The sequence below is a fragment of the Myotis davidii genome, unplaced genomic scaffold (genome assembly GCF_000327345.1).
Source record: "Myotis davidii unplaced genomic scaffold, ASM32734v1 scaffold326, whole genome shotgun sequence".
In the NCBI taxonomy this organism is placed as follows: Eukaryota; Metazoa; Chordata; class Mammalia; order Chiroptera; family Vespertilionidae; genus Myotis; species Myotis davidii.
Genome location: NW_006296626.1, coordinates 251,679 through 253,015, shown reverse-complemented (window position 1 = coordinate 253,015; position 1,337 = coordinate 251,679). Strand labels below are relative to the sequence as shown.

At 62.2% G+C, this 1,337-nt stretch overlaps 1 protein-coding gene across 1 annotated transcript in view; it reads right to left on the bottom strand.

The window, feature by feature from the left end:
• Positions 1 to 1,337, bottom strand: part of BRSK1 (BR serine/threonine kinase 1) — a 32,619-nt gene that overhangs the window by 30,412 nt on the left and 870 nt on the right. The window contains exons 2-4 of the mRNA XM_015569462.1: positions 1,156 to 1,250; positions 932 to 1,019; positions 48 to 129 (exon numbers count right to left, since the gene is read on the bottom strand). Coding sequence (XP_015424948.1) covers positions 48 to 129; positions 932 to 1,019; positions 1,156 to 1,250 — 265 coding nt within the window. The remainder of the gene's footprint in view (positions 1 to 47; positions 130 to 931; positions 1,020 to 1,155; positions 1,251 to 1,337) is intronic.

Here is a 1,337-nt window from a genome sequence, read left to right as displayed (position 1 = left end):
TCTACCCCCCACCAGCCCCTGGAAAACAAAAGCTCAATTTCCATGACCCCTCGGGAGGCTGAGCGTCCTCTGGGAAGCCGAACTCCCGTTGAGTGGGAGTGATGATAGCACCTGCCGCCACAGCAACACCTGGGGAAGCCGAGGAGGACTACAATTCCCATGAGCCTCTGGGGCCAGGCAGCCTCCTGCCTGGGAAAGCCACCACCCGCAGCATCGGATGGGTGTGGGAGCCAGGCCCTCCTGGACTCTGGGTGGCGGGGTCAGCGGGGCTGTCCTCTCTCCTGCAGCCCAGCTGTCCCTTGGGTCACCAGAGTCCAGACAAAGGCCTATTGTCTGAAGCCTGGACAGCTGGACCCCACCCCCCCAACCTTCCTGGGGGGTTGGGGGTGGTAATTGACTTTGAAATAGGGACTCAGAACTCCCAAGGAGTCCCATTGTTGGGGTGTCCACTCATAGCACTTTGAGTCACATTGGGGGGCGAAGGGGGCCTCCAAAGCTACAGAGTGGGGGTTTGGGAGGAGGCGGGAGTCCCTGGGCCCTGTGGCCTTAGCAATTGGGGGGATCTGCTCTTAGCTGGGGGATCCAGATTACCCAGTCAGTACAGTGTGCCCTGCAGTTCAGGAGGGCTGGGGTCGGGGTGGCGTGCAAGGGGGCTGGGTCGGCCTCTGCCCCCCGACTCAGGGCTCAAGCTTGGCAGTCCTGTGTACCCCCAGCATCAAGCCAGGTCAGTGTGGGGACAGTCAGGCCTACGTGTGTGCAGGGGGGTGTCCCTGTGCGGTAGGGAACGGACCGGGCCTTCAGTGGCCCAGCCCGGCCCGGAGACCTCGAGTTTCCCCCAGGCCCCTCCAGGCCTTGTTTCCCGAAAGGTGCTGCCCTAGGAACTGGGGGAGGCGCGGGGGTGGGGTGGGGTGGGGGGTGTCTATAAATACCTACAAATATTTCTTGTTCTCGTAGACATCGTGCAGCTTGAGGACGTGTGGGTGTTCGATGAGCTTCAGGATGGCGATCTCCCGCTCCACCTGGGGGGCGGGGGGGGTGGCGGCGATGGTGATGGTGACAGAGGAGTGGAGGTCAGAACAGCCCGTCCCTCGCCCATGTTCCCAAAGAGTCCCCCTCCCCCGAAACACACACACACACACACACACACACACACACCTTCATCAGCACCGATTCCGACAGCTTCTCCCGGTTCACGATCTTGATGGCGACCTTCTGGCCTGTGATGCAGTGCACGCCCAGCTTAACCAGCCCTGGGGAGCGGAATTGAGAATGTGGGTGCTGCCCTGGCCCGTGTGGCTCAGTGGATAGAGCGTCGGCCTGCAGACTAAAGGCTCCCG